This window comes from Capra hircus, chromosome 19, assembly GCF_001704415.2.
Source record: "Capra hircus breed San Clemente chromosome 19, ASM170441v1, whole genome shotgun sequence".
Classification (NCBI taxonomy): Eukaryota; Metazoa; Chordata; class Mammalia; order Artiodactyla; family Bovidae; genus Capra; species Capra hircus.
Window position 1 is genome coordinate 36,642,462 of NC_030826.1, and position 18,206 is coordinate 36,660,667.

Sequence of the window (18,206 nt, forward strand, 5' to 3'; positions counted from 1 at the left end):
CTAAGATGGGTAAATGTTACCCTTTGAGAGAGCAGCTAACAATAGGTTAAGAAACAGAAGACTATTCTTTTCTTTTTAAATTTATTTTTAATTGGACAATAATTGTTTGACAATCCTGTGTTGGTTTCTGCCATATATCAGCATAAATTAACCATAGGTATACATAGGTCCCCTCATTGTGAACCTTCCTCCCAAGGACTATTCTTATTAATAAGTTTCCACTGACGTGTAGAAGATAGACAGTAGTTGGAAAGGTAACAAGGTTGTTTTCCTTTAGGAGCATTTGTATTTGTACCCCCAAGGGGAGGAGCCAGTAGTAAAGCTGTGTGGGGTCCACCATGCTGTTTCCTCTTCAGGAAGTCGCTCAGTCGTGTCTGACTCTGTGACTCCATGGTCTGTAGCCCACCAGGCTCCTCTGTCCATGGGATTTTCTAGGCAAGAGTACTGGAGTGGGGTGCCATTCTCCTCCATGTCTTCTGTGACTCCTGCATCGCAGGCATATTTACCTGTTGAGCCATCAAGGAAGACCCTACTTTAAGTACCCATTAAGTAAATTCATTTGGTAAGATAATATTAATTATCTTATAATTATATAAATTATATATAAGTTATATAAATAATTAAATTAGTTTTGTGCAGAAAATTAAAACAGGATTGTATCTTTGCGATGAGGAGATTGCCTTAGGTTAGGTGATGTTCTCTGAGGTTAACATTGAATGCTAAGGAGTCATTTGAATGCTAACGGTAAAGCATTCCAGGCAGGAGACAAAGGTTCCAGTCTTTGGAAGGTCAAATGGAAATAGTAGGATAGTATGCTAATAAAATTCTCTTGCTTCTTGCATCAACCAGGGTGAAGAAACAATAGAAGTTTTTGTCCCCTGACTTCGGAAATCTTGTTTAACCTTCAAACTGGCGATGTCAAGGGTTCCAAGTCCTCCACCTCCGGCAGAAATGTCGAGTGGCCCTGTGGCTGAGAGCTGGTGCTACACACAGGTAGGTGCTTCTTGGGAGGATTTCGGTGGACGAAAGGAATCAGGTTTGTTTTCTATGTTGGCTTTCCTGCTTTCTCTGAGTCATACATGTCAAATAGATAAAGTACATGTCAGCTTTCCGTTCCTTGGTTTTCTACGAGGAATCTGAATGGCCTAGGCCACTGTTTTTCACAGGAGGTTGAAGGAGGGGAATCTTTGAAACTAGATCTACTCTCTACATCTTCCTTGATGGTAATGAGTGACTTTGTTGGGCAACTCAAGGGGAAACTAGGTTTGAGATTTGCAACCCCAGGCAGTGGTATCAATATCTAAATCATTAAACACTGCTCTGAGCAGAGGTTCATTTTAGGAGTGGCTTAATCACATGTTTTCCCAACATTGTCTGTGCTTTTCTCACTTTCCATCCAGTATTTCTCAGAAACTGAAAAGAAAAGCAGTGGAAGCAGTTGATCACTGTGAGATTTCTTAAAATGTAGATGAGGGATGGAAAAGGCTGAGCCTCTCTGCTGGCCGAACAGTGCTGTCTTCCTATGGGATTATGCAAAGGGAGGGAGGGGGAAATTATCTGATCTCCAGCCTGTTTTTCAGGTTGCTCACTTCCTATGTAATTACTTCCTGGTTTTCTATCAACAGATCAAGGTAGTGAAGTTCTCCTACATGTGGACCATCAATAACTTTAGCTTTTGCCGGGAGGAAATGGGTGAAGTCATTAAAAGTTCAACCTTTTCATCAGGAGCCAATGATAAACTGAAATGGTGAGGAAGAATACATTTAGCTGTAAAAATGTTTCTAAAAGTTACCTGTTGTGCTTGGCTTCATGGAAGACTGACTGGAACGTAAGATCCTTGATGGCAGGGACTTTGTTTTGTTCTTTATTTATTCCCCAGTGTCTGATACATAACAGATACTCACTGTATGTTTGTTGAATTAGTTCAGTGAGTATATCGAGGTCAGCAAGCTCAAATGGCTGTAGAGTAAAGTCAGTGAGTTAAGACGGCTAGTACTGTAAATAATATCCGTACCTGATGTGAATGTTGACCACTTTGCAAACTAGTTAAGTGTCCTAAAAGAAGTGGTGGCTTCAGCTCCCCCTGACGATAGCCACATGTGAATAAGGTCTCACCATTGCCAGATTCTCTGATTTTTCAAGAAGAACAGAAAATCTAGATTTTATAATGTAATATCTCTTGATTTTTAGATTGCCTGTTTTTAAACAAAGGAGGTTTATTTACTTGTAACTGGAATGTCCAGGGTATAGGATATCTTTTAAGGTAATTTGATCCAAGAGCCAGCCCAATGGTTAGATTAAGGACCCCAGCACTCTCTGCTCTGCCCTGCTCTCCACAGTTTGGCATCTCAAGATTAGCTTCCCTTGTAGTTAAAAGTTGACCGACAGTAGCAATGGGCATCTTCCACTACCATCCAACAGTCTTTAAAACTTGCTGTGAACTGTGTGGCCAAGAATGTGTCAGACGTGCACTGATCGGTTTAGATCTAGGTTCCCTCAGTTGATCCCTGTGGCAAGGGAAATAGGATCTGGGAGGGTGGGCCAGTTCCTTCCAGTTGTCTTCTCTTGAGGAGCAGGCTGTTATGTATAAAACCATGTACCCTACAAAGACCAGGATACATGTCTGTGAACCACCATTTTGACCTCTGATAACCCACTGAAAAGTTCAATGACTTTCCATTCATTTAGTATTTGTAGGCCATGTACATTAAGTAGTGAATTACTAGGTGCTGAGAGAATTCTTAGGCATTGTATTTAAGCATTCTTAGGCATTGTATTTAAATTCACATCTTCAGCACAATGTGTTGTGATGTCTGTGGCGTATGCACTTTCCAGAGAAGCAGTGAATTGGACCACCTGTTTGAGAGAGGTGTCATAATACTGGCAAGGCCTAAGGATGCATATGGCCTATGTATTATACGTGGTAAAACAGTGTCTGAACCACATGCAGTTCAGCTAATGACATTTATAAGTTAACTGAGTTCAACCTGTTAAATTCTGTCTGAATTTTGTTCTGATCCATTGGTAACAGATTGGCATCGCTAACTCTACTTAGAAGTCTGACTTGGAACTCTGCCCTGCATAATGGGAGTTTACCTTTGTCTGTGCTTCCTCCATATTGCCTCTTTTATTTTAATCTTAGAGTATTATCGCCAGATTGATAAAATATCTATAAAAGATTACTTACTTCTCTAGAGTTCTTTTTCTCTCCCAAATTGGTGTTGAAAGGCTCACTGACTTTTTTCCTCCTGGTTTCATTGCAGTCCCAAAAAAATAAGGGGCTGGTTTTCCTGAGATTGAGGATTAAAATAGATTGAGACTTGACTGAATTTCAAAATATTTTAGGGGGGAAAAGTGATTTGGGAGATTATGAGGAAAGAGGTGGAGATGCAAGGGATGTGTTGTCGGATTCTAAGATGCCTATTTATTGTTTACTTTTTAAAAGGTGCCTCAGGTTGCTCTAGAAAAGTGATTTCTAAGTAGTCCTTTAACTGAGTCAGAACATCCTGCTGTGGGGCCTGGGTTTGTTTTTTAACATCTCCTGTTGATTCTTATGTTCTAGTTGCCTCCTGTCACTTCATGAGCCTACAAATGTGGATGCTTTTGACTTTTTTTCCTTCTGTTTTGGGCAGGTGTTTGCGGGTAAACCCAAAAGGACTAGATGAAGAAAGCAAAGATTACCTGTCACTTTACCTGTTACTCGTCAGCTGTCCAAAGAGTGAAGTTCGAGCAAAATTCAAATTCTCCATCCTGAATGCCAAGGGAGAAGAAACCAAAGCTATGGGTAAATGTTATCTTTGTTTGACTCTGTTTTCACATCCAGCAACTTTATACATTGACAAGTTGTGGATTTGATTTGATCTTTTTTTGAGTAACCCTAAATATAACTTTTTTTTTTTTTCACTCCAGAGAGTCAACGGGCATATAGGTTTGTGCAGGGGAAAGACTGGGGATTCAAAAAATTCATCCGTAGAGATTTTCTCTTGGATGAGGCCAATGGGCTTCTTCCTGATGACAAGCTTACCCTCTTCTGTGAGGTGAGTCCTTTTACCCTGCTGTGAGAGTAGCAGTTCCCAGACCTGATGGGTATCGGTAGATGTCTTGTTATCAAGGATGGAGAGTGAGAAAATCCCCAAGTGGAGTGGTGCTGCACGAATATTATTGACACAACTGACTGAAAGCTGTGCCGTGTTTTCAAGGTTGTTGGGCAGCTCAGTTTTCCACTTGTTACTGTTCTGAAAAACAAAGATTGTGTATGTACTATCTTGGGTCATGATTCTGGCTTTTCATTGCAAAATTTTTCAGAAAGCATTTGGAAGGACTATTACTTTACACTGAGGAGAATGACCAGCAACTGGATGAGTGTATTTGTTCCTTGAGCTTTCTGGCTCCTCCTTGAATATGAGGTCCACATGTGTTTGATAGAGCACTTTCTTTTTCCTCTTTGAACTAGATGACTTTTATCAATTGTTGAGTGTCTTTGGTTTGTCTTGCTGAAGAAATTGTGAAATAGGAAGGTAAGAACCATTTATTTTTAGAGTGGAGGTTATGTAAAGCTAGGTCATTGTTAGTGAAGAGGGTTATCTGTAGTCATTTAGGAGAAGCCTTATAAGATCCCTAATGACCTAAAGAGCCTTTTCAGGTTTATAGGAGAAGCCTAGAGATAAAATTCCTTGAGAGTGAGTTGGAAAATGGTTTCTTTAATGAGTGTATACTAATTAGTCGTTTCATGCTGTTATTAATGCATTTATAAATACTAATAAGCTTACAGTGTAAGAAACGAGTAAAACCTCTAGTCAGCTGGGATATTGGTGTTCCTTGTATTCCTGGTCAATATCACCAAGAGAATGTCTCCTGTGCTTTCATGGAGAGGATGCAGGCAAGTTTCCCAACTAATAGTGTACTCTGTCAAATAATAGGCCCACAGTGCAAGTTAACATTAACAATAGCTCCAAAGGCATAGCATGTCGCCACCTGCGCAGTGGGGAAGGTGTCCCTTAGGAGTCTTGCCCTGTTGTAGAAGAGGGCTGGCCAGCAGTAGCTGGCTTGTTTTCCAAGTCACAGCTCATTGAATATTTTCATAGAGTTGCTGATGATTAGTAAAGCTGTGAGGTATATTTTATTAAAATACTACACTGAATACATAAAATGTAGTTTGCATAAGAGCTACCTTTTCTCCTTTTTAATTGCTAAGTGAAAAGAAATAAAATACTAGAGTGAAGGTGTCTGTAAAAATATATAAAATGTTGCAGTTAAGTTTTATAAAATGTTGCAGTCATTTTTTATCTTGGAATTTCAATTCTACATAAATCCAAGTAGTTAGAGATCATACTCAATTGCCCAAGTGGAGAAATGAAAGCAAGAACAATTGGGTGGTTTTGTGTGAGATTGAATGTTATATAAACAGACTATCAATTGAATATTCACCCACCTTAGAGATCCTGTATTTCAGAAAAAATTTAAAATAGTGTATTCTAATTTCTGTTGGAAATGAAAGCCAATCTTTGAACTATTCTCTGAAGGAAATCACCTCTAAATAATGCATCTGGTGTCTTAGGCAATACCAGAACCTTTATTGCCACATTTTCAAGTCTACAGTGCGTCCAGCGTTTTCTTATATGCTCTCCCCCGCACCTCACCCCACCCAGATCCATTCCATCTGCTTCAGCCCTTGTATTGACATTCTCGATTTGGAAACCAGTTGACCTGCCCTCACTTGGCAATTTCTCATCCTGTGGTTGAGTCTGAGGCACTCTCTCTTTGCTTCCCCATATGAAATTCTCTTAGGAGAAATTCTGTGGTTAAGTTTAGAAATGCCTTACTGACTTAGAAGGGAAGTGAGATGACACTCTGGAAATGAGGAGATGTGGAGCAGGGAAGCGTCTGGCTGGGTTCTGCTGATGCCATCGGTTTCTTACCATCGGGCCAGGTGTGCCATCTGCTCCTCTCACACTTCTCTGTTGGCCACAGGTGCTGAGTGTTGCTTCTCGTTCTTGGGCTTGTGCCTAGTGAGACTCGTTTCTGTTCCAAGACTCTCTGTGGACTTAGTAGCGTTCAGCGTTGCAAGACAGTTGCGTAGGGGTGTGTGTTGGATGTGTGGGTTTTAAAAATGTCTGCAGCTCATCTAAGTTCTTAGTGCATTTCAGAGCTAGATCATCCTTTGGTGAAAATTCTGTCCCTTTGACCTTTGCTCCCTTCTATCAATGGAATATTTATTAAAAAGTCTGTTTTGTTCATATTTATATTTATTATTGGTTTAATTATATTTTCTTAAAATTTAGAGGTCTTTATGAAGTTGATGTCCACATACAAATTTAAATTATGAGTACTGCACTGTTCTATTCCTTACCCAGGTTTGGCTCAGGTACTTCTGTCCTGTCCTGATGTAATAAGTACAGCTGTTTCGTGAATATTTTTGGTCTGTTCCCAGAGGCCACAAGAGGGAATCCTAAGGTGAAGGACTGAGAATCACACCTTTGTGTGTTTCAGCTGTATTTCAGTATAACTGTATAACCGTTAATGAAGCTGAAAAATGCCGAGTGGGTAGTCTCGTTTGTAATGTGCCACACTGGGTTCACTTTCGGTTCTTATTGATCTTTCTTTCTGACTGTTAGGAAATGTGGTGAGTTTTCCAAGTTGATACTGCTTAGTTAACACATTCCCTCAATTGTCTTTTATCACAGTCCTTTGAGCTGGGTTAGTTCTTTTCGATTCATTTTATGTTACTGGGGGAGAAGCAGTGCCTAGGGAGGTCAGGTAATTCTTCCTGACATTGTGCAGCAAATTGGTAGCAGCTCTCCACTTTCCATCTCTAGTCTGCCGTGCTACGCTAAAGTGGAGCTGAGCACCATTCACCCCAGGAAACATGGGCTCTACCGAGTTTTCTTTGGTAATGAAAGAATCATGAAAGCTTTACACTTTTAATTTTCTCTTTAATAATTTGGACCACAGAAAATCTACTTGCAATGCTTCACTTTTGTTGATCCTCTTTATTTATACTGAAAGCAGGTAGCTGTTAGCAGTAAAGATCCATGCATTCCATCTTCATTGTATATGCCTCTGACAGGTAGAAGATTCCAGTTCCTGTCTGTGATGTTGTAATTAAAGTTTAAATATTAAATACCATATGAAATATCTAGATACTAGTTAATTATTAAAATGTCTCTTTCCTTAACAAACAATATCTCTGTAAAGCCTGGGAATATATATTTTTGCCAAATTTAAAATATGTTGGTCTATTTTTTCTTTTACTATTTATTAATGGATTATTTGTATATATTAGTTGAAAGAAAATGCTAATAATAATTGATTGTTCTTGACCTACAAAAAGGGTGATTTAATGTGTACTATCATCATTATAGGTTGTAAAACATGATAACGTAGTAAATCTCCTACCCAACCCAGCATTACCCCCAGTAACTTAGAACCGACCTATATATGCTTCTTCCCTATCCCTTAAACCTGTTGTCTCCCTACTCAGACAATGATAATAAATAGCTCTTTTGAGCTATTTATTATTCATTCCATTGTTTATTATTTGTATGCCTGAACAATATATTGCTTAGGCTTGCTTGTTTTGAGCTTTATGAAGATGGTCTCAGGATGTATATAGTCATCTAGGACCTGCTGTTTTCACATTATGTTACTGAGATTTATTTACATTGTGAATGTAACTATAGTTCATTGATTTTGATGCTGTGCGGTATTCTGTTGTATATCCACACCCCATCTGATTGGTTGATTTACTTTTTCTTACTGATAGATGTTTAGAGAGTTGCTAGTCTTTTGATTAGAAGTAGTGCTGCTGCTATGTTGTTCAGTCACTAAGTCGTGTCCAACTCTTTGTGACCCCATGGACTGCAGCACACCAGGCTTTCCTGTCCTTTACTATCTCCTGGATTTTTTTCAGACTCGTGTCTATTTAGTTGGTGATGCCATCCAGCCATCTCATCCTCTGTCACCCCTTTCTCCTCCTGCCCTCAATCTTGCCCAGCATCAGGGTCTTTTCCAATGAGTTGGCTCTTTGCATTAGGTTGCCAAAGTGTTGAAGCTTCAGTTATTGTATCAGTCCTTCCAATGAATATTCAGAGTTGATTTCCTTAAGGATTGAATGGTTTGGTCTCCTTGCTGTCCAATGGACTCTCAAGAGTCTTCTCCAGCACCACAGTTTGAAAGCATCAGTTCTTTGGTGCTTAGCCTTCTTTATGGTCCAACTCTTACATCCATACGTGACTATTGGAAAAACCATAACATTGATTATATGGACCTTTGTTGGCAAAGTGTTAGCTGCTGCTATAAACAGTCTATATACAGTCTGTTTTTCTAGATTGTTTCAATTATATGGAAGTTAAAAATGTATTTCCATTATTTTTTACTTTGACTTTCTATGTTTGGACAAAATATACAAGAAATGACATAATCTTTCATGAAATTTTATATCTTTCATGAAATTTTCTTTTTTTAAGGAAAAGAATTGACTTTAAAAGTGAGATCCTTTTACAACTTGAAATTTAGAGGGTTATAGAGCCTTCCTGAGACATTTTCATGCATCATGTCTAAGACGACATAAATGTCATAGTCACGTCATCTTCACAGCTGCAATCCTGAATGAGTCTCCATAGTCAACTTTATAAACATTAAAAAAAAAAGTCTTTAGTTTTTCTCAAAATGGTATCATTTTAGTATCATCATTTGCAGAGGAAAACAATCCCTTTCTAAGTTAAAAGTTTGGGCTCTGAAGACTCATTTGTGAATGCCATTTAAAATTAAGCGTATTTAATGTTGGTAAGAGGTGCCAGACATTCAGAGCTCTAGAGACTCCAGGCATCCATATATCTGCAGAACAAGTCTGGCTCAGACAGTAAAGGTACATTCTCCTTCCTGCTGTGTTCCTGTCTGTGTCTAGAAAGAGGAATTACCCCAGTGAGAGGAGTCACTGTCTTTGGGCCCCAGTCATTACCAAGTACACATGTAACCAGCACAGAGCCCACTGGTAACCATAGTTTGAAAATCAGCTTAGCTCTTGCCAGTTCATTTTACCCAGTCTAGTCAATTGCCATCAAGTGTTGATGACATTGGGCTCCTGTCAGACTGGTTTAATTCAAGCTTAGGAGCCCAGTGCCAGATGTATTCTCCGTTCCTTTCATTGGCCATCCCGTAAGATTCCTGCCTTTCCTGAGGAAGTTGGATTTAATTGGGCAGTCCTTGGTGTTTTGTTTGTTCATTTTTAAATCAGCAGTATTTTGAAGCTAAAATGGAAATAGGCTGCTTCTACTTTTGGTGTTAATATTATATCAAACAAGGATGTTAATAAGAGAAAGTTGCTGAACCAGATTGGAGATCTGACACGGGACAGTCTCTGGGGTGGTTTGTGTTGGGTCCTGGGCTGTTAAAATAATACTATATTCTGGCTCTAATAAATGTGCTACTAATGCTGAGCACATTCATGATTGATTAGCTCAGCTCTTCATTGTTCAGGACCATAACAGCTAGTTTGAGACAATCGAATAAACTTCTTGACCTGAGAGTAAACATCTCACTCTTACACAGAAGGGGCCACCAGTCCATTTGGATGGGGCGTTAACCATGTCTGGGTTTATGATTGCATTTAAAGGATGACTTGCATCTTGAAAGTTAAAAGAAATTTGAGTCATTTAGGATGTTCCTTAGCTGTCTTTCTCATCTAACTCATAGGAATAGCAAGAGTGGGGAGCTGATTCTCAAGGTTTGTGAATTCTTTCTTTCTAACATTTCTAACCTAATATGATGTAGAAGAGGAAGCATAGCTAGGGTTGTCAGGCAGAAGACTGAGGTCTGTTGGGTCTCATCTTCAGCTGGGTAATTTACACTTATCTTATAATGTGTTATATCATTTATAAATTCCTGTGGCTTTTTAAATTAATTAATCTGACTTTGTGGAGTCTTAGCTGTGACATACAGGATCTTTCATCGCGGTACATGGTCTCTATGGTTGTGGCATGCAGGCCTGGTTGCTCTGTGGTGTATTTGATCTTAGTTCCTTGACCAGGGATTGAACCTACTTTCCCTGCATTGCAAGGCAGATTCTTAACCACTGGACCATCAGGGAAGCCTCAGTCCTTGTATTTTGTATTCTAACACATTTATCTGAATTTCATTGACCTATCTAGAAGTACCAGGGTTTTAGATTCTTTGGACCAAACAGTTAAAACAGGGCTGCTGCTGAAGCCAAGTGGCCAGTTGGATTTCTCTGTAAACTCGTCATCATTCTGTTCCAAAGCTATAAGAGGATGCCTAGCTGGAGCCAGTCATCTTATGTGTCATTGTCACAAGTGACTGAATAAGCATGTGAATGATGTGGAATACCTCCCCAGTTATCACTACCCAAGATCTTCCAGGCTCAGTCCTGTTCGTTAGCGTTGGTGAGGAAATACCAGTTATTTACTATGCCCTGTGTAAGAGTTGGACCATAAGAAGGCTGAGCACCAAAGAATTGATGCTTTTGATTTGTGGTAGTGCAGAAGACTCTTGAGAATCCTGTGGACTTCATGGAGCTCAAACTAGTCAATCCTAAAGGAAATCAACCCTGAATATTCATTGGAAGGACTGATGCTGAAGCACCAATACTTTGGCCACCTGATGCAAAGAGCCCACTCACTGGAAAGGACTCTGATACTGGGAAAGATAGAAGGCAAAAGAAGAAGGGGGCAGCAGAGGATGAGATGGTTAGATCGCACCATTGACTCAGCGGACATGAATTTGAGCAAACTTGAGGAGATGGTGGAGGACAGAGGAGCCTGGTTTTCTGCAGTCCATGGGGTCGCAAAGACTCAGACACGACTTAGCGACTGAACAGCAACAAAAACAGAAGCTGTACTTTATGTTTATGTTCTAGACCCAGTGGAAATCAGTGAAGTGCTTTTAGGCTTATAAGAGAGTTTAAATGGGAGTTTCTATAGGAGTTCTTTGTATTTAACCTTTTGCTTAGGGAAAATAAGGTAAATATTTAAGGCTCAACATTTGTTTCTGTCTGTTTTTTCCCTGTGGTGATTTGACCAGGTACTTCCCTGTTGGCTCAGATGGTAAAGAATCCGCCTGCAATGCGGGAGACCCGGGGTCAATCCTTGGTTTGGGAAGATCCCCTGGAGAAGGGAATGGCAAGCCACTCCAGTATTGTCGCCTGGAGAATCCCATGAACAGAAAAGCCTGGCAGGCTACAGTCCATGGAGTTGCAAAGAGTAGGACACGACTGAGCGGCCAGCACACATTCAGGGCAGGGAAGGCAGAGCTTATGAGACATTTGGAAGAGAGAGGAGTTTGTGGGGCTCTCTCCTCATTGTCCTGAGATGTTGTAGGATAGTATGATTATGACAGTTAAGAACTACTTCATCGAGGATAAATCCGTGATTAAAAACCAAGAGAATATGACTAAATTTTTATTTAGTTTCTAAATGTACTGCAACAGCAAGGTGAAAGTCATCTCTCCTCCTGCTGGGACGGAAATTCCCAGTAACAAAAGCTTTGGACTGTCTTCTCTTGTCTTTCACAGGTGAGTGTGGTGCAAGATTCCGTCAACATTTCTGGCCAGAATACCATGAATATGGTGAAGGTTCCTGAGTGCCGGTTGGCAGACGAGTTAGGAGGACTGTGGGAGAACTCCCGGTTCACAGACTGTTGTTTGTGTGTTGCTGGCCAGGAATTCCAGGCTCACAAAGCTATCTTAGCAGGTTGGTATTTATTCATGGGGAGTTTCGTTTTGGTTAAACAGGGAAAACCAGTAGACAGCATAATCACCTTTTGAATAACTTAAACTTTTTGAACTAGTAACGAAAAACTTCAGCTAAACATGTTTTTATATTGTGGTGACATTAGTTGTCAAAACCAAAAAGACTTTCCATAAAAGTGTTACCTTGCTTTTCTCTCTGTAGTGGACTTAGACCACCATTTTCAAGGAACGGTTGATGATGTGTATTAGATGCCTTTGCGCCTCGAGGTTAGATGTCCAGACACTGGTTAAGAGCAAGTATTAGCCCCTAGACAAGGACTTAGGATGTAATGGAGAAGATTCTGGACTCAGGACTAAACCACCGCATAGCCAAGTCCCCAGCCCTGGAGGTTTTAGCCGTCTCTTCCATACAAACAATAGAAGAATGAGAATGTTCCCAGTGACATGGAAGATCAGGTCGTGTTCTAATAATAGGCCCTTGGTCTTTAAGACCAGAAAGACTGACTCCCAGGAGGGAACTGATAAAGCAGACTGATGGCCTTTACCTCACAGGGAAGCATAGCTTTCAAACTTATATTCAGGCCATAATAAGTGAGAGGAAATCACATGAACCTTCAGGCAACAGATTTCTTACCAAGACCCCCGGCCTTGTCATTCTAAAATGCACACCTGGCAAAACCTCAGTCTGGCTCAATCTAACCATCCTACTGTGCCCCCTCTCAACTGAATGGTCCTGAGAATGGCTAAAGGAAGTCATTAACGCTTATGGTAGTGTCTCCAGACTCAGCCAGACCCGCATTACTGCCAAGACCTCTTTATACAGATATTAGTCAGCTCCCTTTCTTTTTCTCAACAATAGACACTTCAGACCTTTACCACTCTCCTTTAATCTCCACCTCCTGGAAAATGACCTTGCTGCTGCTTCCAGGAGAAAACTGAGGCCTGTGTCTCTTGGCTCTTGGCTCTCCCCTTACCTGCATTTTCTCTGCATTCTCAGTGGAGGAGGAGTGTCCAAAGCAAACGGGACTTTCTACGGCTGTTCTGTTTCACACACTGCCTTTCCAGAAGCCTTACTCTGCCAGTTACACCCTTGTTATATGATATCTTCATCATCTCTTTCTCCTGTTGCCTGTTCGCCCTCAGGCTAAATCATGCTCAGGTTTCTCCCTCTAGTTATTCTCTCTCTATTTTCCAGAGCTAAGTTTCTTGAGTTAGCATATTACCTCTCTCGACTCTTTCTTCACACTTACCCTCAGTTCACCTGCATGCCACAAAAGCAGTTTTCCAAAGTTATATTGACTTGCTAGTTCCTAAATATGAGGAACTTTTCAGTTTATGTATTATTTGACTCCTGGTTTCTCTTGCTGGCTCTCTGGCTGCTTCTAATGTGTGACCTTCCTCTTCAGTTCAGTTCAGTTCCTCTTCACCCACCCTTTAAATATTGTTATTCCCTAAGAGACTGCCTTAGTTCTCTTTTCTCTCTACTTAATCTCCCTAGGTGATTTAACATCAGCTTCTGTCTATCCACTGACCCCTATAGGCATCTCTTGGCTTTGGATCCTTCCAGAAAGCACCAATCCTTAGTCTTCAGCTTCTGTGATGTATTTATATAGTACCGTATAGTCTATAACCTTTCAGAGATAAGAACAGTGAGGATTGATATTCTTTTGGAATTAGATTAAAATACTGAGGTTCAGAGGGTTAAGATTATATGGTTAGAAAATGGCAAATTTAAAATTAATCTTTTCTGTCATAAATTAGGTCAAAGTTCTGGGTACCCGTTAGCTGAAACTCCTATATTTCATCTGTTCCTTCTCTCTTAGGTAGAGATGAAAAGTCTCAACTTTAACCAAAATCCTTGATTTATTGGACAACATGATAAAATTTGAGTTCCCAGCCATTTCATTACTCTCATAGTTGCAATTGCGTTTACTTTTCATAGTGTTCATTAGACTAGAATGGACATGGTAATATATATATATGTGTGTGTGTGTGTGTGTGTGTGTGTGTATATATACATAGTACTGTGAGGCACTATATAAATACATACAGAAGCTGAAGACTAAAGGGCTGGTGCTTTTAATAAAAAGGAAGTATCCAAAGAGGGATGTCTAGAGGGATCAGAACACACTGTTTAGAACACTGTTTCTGAACCTTTCTTTGTGATTCCCACCCCTGAGGAAAACATTTAAGAGACATTAAGGAATAAGATTTTGTCCTATTGGGTTAAAATCTGAAGGGCCATAAATGACTGTGATACCTGAGATGGTTTTCACCTTTTTGGGTGATAATCTCTGTTGATAATGCACGGCTTTAAGGAGCAGTCATAAATAAGTCTGTACTTCATGTAGTTAATGAATGCCTTTTAGTCCTGTTCTTGACCTCCTTGCTATGTGGACTCTGGAAGTGGAGAAAGTAGGTATCACTGTTCCAAACAAAAATGTAGACATCAGGACACCCTGCTTAGACCCTGAAGGACCTTCCATTTGAACCCCCAGATCTACCCAGAGGATATCATTGTCATCTAACATAGGTAATTTGAGTAATCTCTTTGAAATATCATAGTTGCAGTGGAGCTAATAAATTACTTTGAAGGGAGTGATCTTTTTTTCCCCTATGTATAATTATTCACTCATTGATATAAAAAGAAAGGAATTTTATAGTTCTGGCATAATGAATATAAAAGACCATTTCCGGTGGTGGGATAGGAAAGAAAATGGTCTTTTCTCCTGGAGTTCTGTGGCTGTCCAGTGGTTAGACTTGATGCTTTCACTGCTGTGGGCCTGGGTTCAGTCCCTGGTTGGGGAACTAAGATCCCGCAAGCCACTTTGCATGGCCAAAAAACAATCTCTCCTTTATAACAGATGAACCAAGAGCTTTTGGTGTGATAACCATATCTGTGTCTGTTTTCCTTTCACTTTGTAGCTCGTTCTCCAGTTTTTAGTGCCATGTTTGAACATGAAATGGAGGAAAGCAAAAAGGTATGTAACAGGATAGAAATATGTCTTTTTAGCTAGGTGGCTAGAATCAGATTATTTCCCAATTTGGAAGCAGATTTATTTTCCTGGTTGTTGTTTTTTTTTCTTAGTATGTGATTAAAATGGAGTACAGTACCATGAACAGACAATTTCTAAAAGCAGCGAGAGGTGGTCTGGAAGCATTCTGGGTAAAGCAGACACACTGTTCCAAGCAGATCGTTCAAATAGTCTTGAGTTGGGGTATTAGGCATGTGTTTTGTAAAGAAATGTAAAAAATCAAAGATATAGTTGTCTTGCTGTGTATTTGAGAAAGCAGAGGTAGTACATAAGATGGCAGAAAAGGCTATTAACAATCAAATAGAGCAAAGAGGAATTTCTATTGATGTTAGATTTTAAATGATGTGAACTCTCTTCCTCAGAACTTAAAATCATGACGATTGTTTAGGAATTTTGTTCTGTTGGCATGTTTCTCATTTTTAATTTTTTTGGCATAGAATCGGGTTGAAATCAATGATGTGGAGCCTGAAGTTTTTAAGGAAATGATGTGCTTCATTTACACGGGGAAGGCGCCGAACCTCGACAAAATGGCTGATGATTTGCTGGCAGCTGCTGACAAGGTGAGATAGGAATAGGAAAATAATAACAAGACTAAGAGTTTTGGTGGCCTCTTGAGCTTCGTGACTGCGCTTTTATGTTGCTTTGTGGGCAGGATGAGCGTATATCTTAGTATGGTCAGAACAATACTGGTTCATACTCGTGTTCCAGCAGTTATCGATAGCACCCTTTTTATTTTCAGAAGTGTCCTCCTTTTAATGGTAAATCATATGGTCACCCTCACCATGGAAAAGAAGTGAGGTTTACCTCTCTTTCTTGCCCATCTCAAATTTAACTCAGTGATTTGAAAGATTCCTAACATTTGGATTTATGATTTGGCTTTGTAGTTTACAAAAATGTTCTTGAGTTCATTAACTTTTACTTAAGTTTTGTCAATAAGAGAATAACTTTTACATAGTGTTCTGGTCATGTGCAGCTTTTCCCTAAGAAGTTATTGAAATATATCATATTCAAAATTGTAAGAGAGATACTTCTACCATAAATATACACTTTGGTTGTGAGACACATTTTTGTGTGTATGTGAGACACATTTTTGATTTGAGAAATGTTAAACTGTAAAAATAATAATATAGATCTTAGCCTTAATGAATTGTAGTAATTACTAAAACAACAGGCAGGTGATTCCCAGGATTGAGTGGGGAAAAGGTTAATGAAACTCTAAGTCAAACTGGGGTTTTTATGTTGCTCTTTCACAGGCAGATTTCTCAGGACCTTTAGTATGTTAGTGCGCACTGTGCGTTTTCTAAAAAAGAATATGGTAAACAGATATCTCCAATTTCATTAACCCAGAATCACTTTTCTCAAGGATCACTTCCAGGGGTTAGTGTTCCCCAAAACACAGTTTGGGAAACTGACTTTCATTGTGTAGATACACCAGCGAGAGCAGTGACCTGTTCCTCCAAGGCCCTGTGGTGTGAGGAAATGGGGGGATTGGGTGGGGGAAACAGTTGCTGTTTATCCTGTGGAAACTTTTCTTCTGTTGGGGAGCAGTTGAGGCAAGAGTGTTAAAGGGCATAAGCCCAGCCAGGAGTCGACTCTGAGAGGTGCTCTCTGCTGCAAGTGCCTCCTTTTCCTGCCCTGCTGCTGCAGTGGCTGCCTGAGGGTCCCAGCTGTCTCTGACCTGAAGGCACTAGAGGCTTCGCAGGATTCACTCAGGGGAGTCATCTCCTTCCTCCTCCCTTTACACCCCTGAGGAAAATGTGTTTACAGTGGTGGTTTTATCTTTACTGATGATCTTTTTGCCGTGTTTATAGAGGATGAGGCATATAAACCCAATCAGTGCCTCCAGTGGAGAGGATTGAATAATAACCGTATTGTTTTATCAACTTGCAAAACTTTCTAAGTATAATTAGGCATTTGCAAACATCCTGTACCCTTCCAGGCTAGCTCAGTTCTAACCAGAGAAAACTTGGCTTTCAGTGGAAACAGAAAGGAGACATTCGCTGTGAGGTCTGGGAAAGTAGAACACATGGCTCAAATGGCTGGTTTTCATAAACTGAGTTTATAGTGATTATGCCTCATTTGCCCTCTAATGGCACCCCACTCCAGTACTCTTGCCTGGAAAATCCTATGGACGGAGGAGCCTGGTAGGCTGCAGTCCATGGGGTCGCTAAGAGGCACAACTGAGCGACTTCACTTTCATGCATTGGAGAAGGAAATGGCAACCCACTCCAGTGTTCTTGCCTGGAGAATCCCAGGGACGGGGAGCCTGGTGGGCTGCAGTCTGTGGGGTCGCACAGAATCGGACACGACTGAAGCGACTTAACAGCAGCAGTTTTTTGGCCAACCACTCCGTTTGTGGGATTTTAGTTCCCCAATCAGATTGTGAACGCAGGACCTCAGGAAGAGTTCTGGGTGAGGGTATAAATAAATGTTTGAACTTCTGGTTAATACTGGACACATCCTGAGAGCTTGGAGTCCTAGCCACTGGACCACCAAGGAATTCCCTGCCCTCTGATTTTCAGTGAAGCCGTCACTTGTGCTTATACATACCAGGCGTTTACCCCTCTCATTATACAGCTCCTGTAAAGATGAATAGTATCACAAGGTCCAGTTTTTAGACAGAAGTACTAAGAGTTGTACATTCTCAGAGCCAGGTTTAGACAGCTGTGTCCCTGGGCTTTCATTCCTGCTCCTCAGCCAGAGAGCCTACTGGAAACCTACTGTAAGTATAGAAAGCATGGGATCAGCCAGAACTGACATTCCAAGGTGGTATTTTCAGTGCAGTGTGTACGAAAAGCAGTTGAATCACAGCAGTGCTTCAAGTTTATGAATGAGAAGTAACTGAAGAGTTCATTTTTCAAGTTCCTTTCAGAATTTTGCATTAGATAAGATAATCTTTGCTCTTAAGTTTATTTTAAAACATTTTTACCTTTATACCTCCTTGTGAGCTTCAGGAAAACAGAATAATAAATTTTCACGGAAGGATCTAAACATCTAGAATTTACCCAAGAGACTAAAACAGCTTCTTCTGAGCTTTTCCAGTCTCCTGGGGACATGTGTAATTAGACCAAAAACAAAACAAAACACGTTGCCCAGGCCTAGGAGACAAAATTTCAACCTCTTGGGTAAGTACTGCCATTAGGCAGGTTTTTCAGAAGCATAATTAAGAAAAAAAAGCTGTCCCCAAGGGACAAAAATGGCTACTTTTGTCTAATTATGAAGCAGGGATCAGAGCTATTCACAGCAAAAGTCCTTTTAAAAGAATACATTGAGAAAAAGGATAAGATGAATGTTCTTCACAGCACTGAGTGAAGACTGAATATTTACTCAACTTTTTCCAGTCTTCTAAAACAAAAATGGCAACCTAATTTCTTTCTTGTCTAGTGTCATTCCTGTTTTCCATGGAAACTGTTTTCCAGTTACTCAAATGTAAGAAATTAAAGCTGCACCAAAACCAATAAAACTCT

General features: G+C 40.2%; 1 protein-coding gene across 3 annotated transcripts in view; it reads left to right on the forward strand.

The window, feature by feature from the left end:
- SPOP (speckle type BTB/POZ protein) overlaps positions 1 to 18,206 on the forward strand; it is an 80,685-nt gene that overhangs the window by 58,773 nt on the left and 3,706 nt on the right. For all 3 annotated transcript variants that reach the window (XM_018064908.1, XM_018064907.1, XM_018064909.1), the window contains 7 exons: positions 850 to 993; positions 1,626 to 1,747; positions 3,633 to 3,784; positions 3,910 to 4,037; positions 11,528 to 11,705; positions 14,630 to 14,685; positions 15,177 to 15,299. In XM_018064908.1, coding sequence (XP_017920397.1) covers positions 916 to 993; positions 1,626 to 1,747; positions 3,633 to 3,784; positions 3,910 to 4,037; positions 11,528 to 11,705; positions 14,630 to 14,685; positions 15,177 to 15,299 — 837 coding nt within the window. In that variant the 5' untranslated portion in view covers positions 850 to 915. The remainder of the gene's footprint in view (positions 1 to 849; positions 994 to 1,625; positions 1,748 to 3,632; positions 3,785 to 3,909; positions 4,038 to 11,527; positions 11,706 to 14,629; positions 14,686 to 15,176; positions 15,300 to 18,206) is intronic.